This window comes from Argentina anserina, chromosome 7 (genome assembly GCF_933775445.1).
Source record: "Argentina anserina chromosome 7, drPotAnse1.1, whole genome shotgun sequence".
Taxonomy (NCBI): domain Eukaryota; kingdom Viridiplantae; phylum Streptophyta; class Magnoliopsida; order Rosales; family Rosaceae; genus Argentina; species Argentina anserina.
The window spans coordinates 15,953,145-15,954,715 of NC_065878.1; the positions used below are offsets into that span (position 1 = coordinate 15,953,145).

At 41.6% G+C, this 1,571-nt stretch overlaps 1 protein-coding gene across 1 annotated transcript; it reads left to right on the plus strand.

The window, feature by feature from the left end:
* Positions 1–646: 646 nt before the first annotated feature.
* LOC126803084 (ethylene-responsive transcription factor ERF023) lies at positions 647–1,290 on the plus strand. Its single transcript, XM_050530836.1, has one exon. It carries the CDS (start codon positions 647–649, stop codon positions 1,229–1,231), a length of 585 nt encoding a protein of 194 aa, XP_050386793.1. The 3' UTR covers positions 1,232–1,290.
* Positions 1,291–1,571: the final 281 nt, after the last annotated feature.

A 1,571-nucleotide genomic window follows, 5' to 3' on the forward strand; every position in this document is an offset into this window, starting at 1 on the left:
TAGCCATTGTATTAAATCCAGCATTCATTGGTACATAGAAGTAGAAGACTATCCTTCTTCTACGAGAGATTTTCTAACGAGCATCATCTTGTTGAGAACTAGTTTATGACTTTCTAATTAATTGTTTATTAGATTTTTTTTTGTTATATTTTTTCATTTCAACCGTTTAGAGAGTATGTATATAAATATAGATTAAATATACAAATTTTAAATAAATTTAGTGATCGTTAAGGTATTAAAATAGATCAAATGAGTGAACGAACCAAAATTGTCAAATTTAAACCATTCGAGTTCATAATGAGTAAATCACATTTAAGAATATCTTAACGATTGTCAATTTTGATGAAATTTTATATGGATGATTTATTCATATATATCTAAAAAATAAACCGTCAAAATATGACTATGAGATCAAAAAGTGAGTGAATCAAATTATTAGTCCAACAATATGGTCCTTATTAAAAAGGTCCATCCTTCGACCACAAATTCACTGTCACTCAAAGAGGGGGAGCAGGGTACATAATGAGTATCCAGCTAATGTCCTAGGCAAGGGCATAGCCGTAACTTCAGTTGAACTTGCTATAATTTATAAGACACCAAACTGCCTAGGCAATTACATTATAAATGGACAGCCAATGCTCTCTTAATGTACATGGAGCAACCACCGTTCACTGAAGATGACCCGAGCACTCCCACCACCACCGCTGCCCCAGCCACCACAAGCCAAGAACACGAAACCCAACAACGGACCGGCACACGGCACGCGGTTTACCGAGGCGTGAGGAAGCGGCGGTGGGGAAAATGGGTGTCCGAGATCAGGGAGCCACGCAAGAAGTCACGCATTTGGCTAGGGTCCTTCCCAGTGCCCGAGATGGCGGCCAAGGCGTATGATGTAGCGGCCTACTGCCTCAAAGGGCCGAAAGCGCAGCTCAACTTCCCCGACGAGGTGGAGGACTTGCCGAGGCCCTCCACGTGTACAGCTAGGGATATTCAGGCGGCAGCAGCAAAAGCAGCACAGGCTATGAAGTCTTCAGGTACAGCTAGAAGCAGCCCTGATCATCAGGATCATCACCGTGATGTTTTGGAGGACGGTGGCGCAGATGACTTTTGGGGTGAGATTGAGCTGCCGGAGCTAATGAATAGCGGCAACTACTCGAACTTTTGTGGTTGGAGTACGTTTCCCGGTGAGGCAGCAGCATTAACATGGCCAGAAGGAGAGGCATGTCTATAGGACGATGCTTAATTAGTTGCTTATGTGTGGTTGGTGTATGATATATGTGCTCCAATTATGTATACCAACTTAGGTAGATGGGTTTGTTGCGCTTAATTATAATTTTGCTAGCACTGTTTCTATTATATATCCAGCTAATTAAGAAGAGACTTTGGGGTGTTCTGATCCTCAGCCTCAGCTAGCCCTCAGGTTCCAATAACTTTTCAACCTTATTATCAGTATTAGAATTTTATAGAGAATAATGGAGAAGATGGTAATAATGATATACGGATTAAGTAACCTAATGTGCTCTGAGTTCCCAGAATCCAGCTCAAGGGGGAATTGTGGATTTCAGGTTTTG

Bases quoted from the DNA above. Each gene is read 5' to 3' on its own strand.
- LOC126803084 (XM_050530836.1), top strand. From the start codon at position 647: ATGTACATGGAGCAACCACCGTTCACTGAAGATGACCCGAGCACTCCC.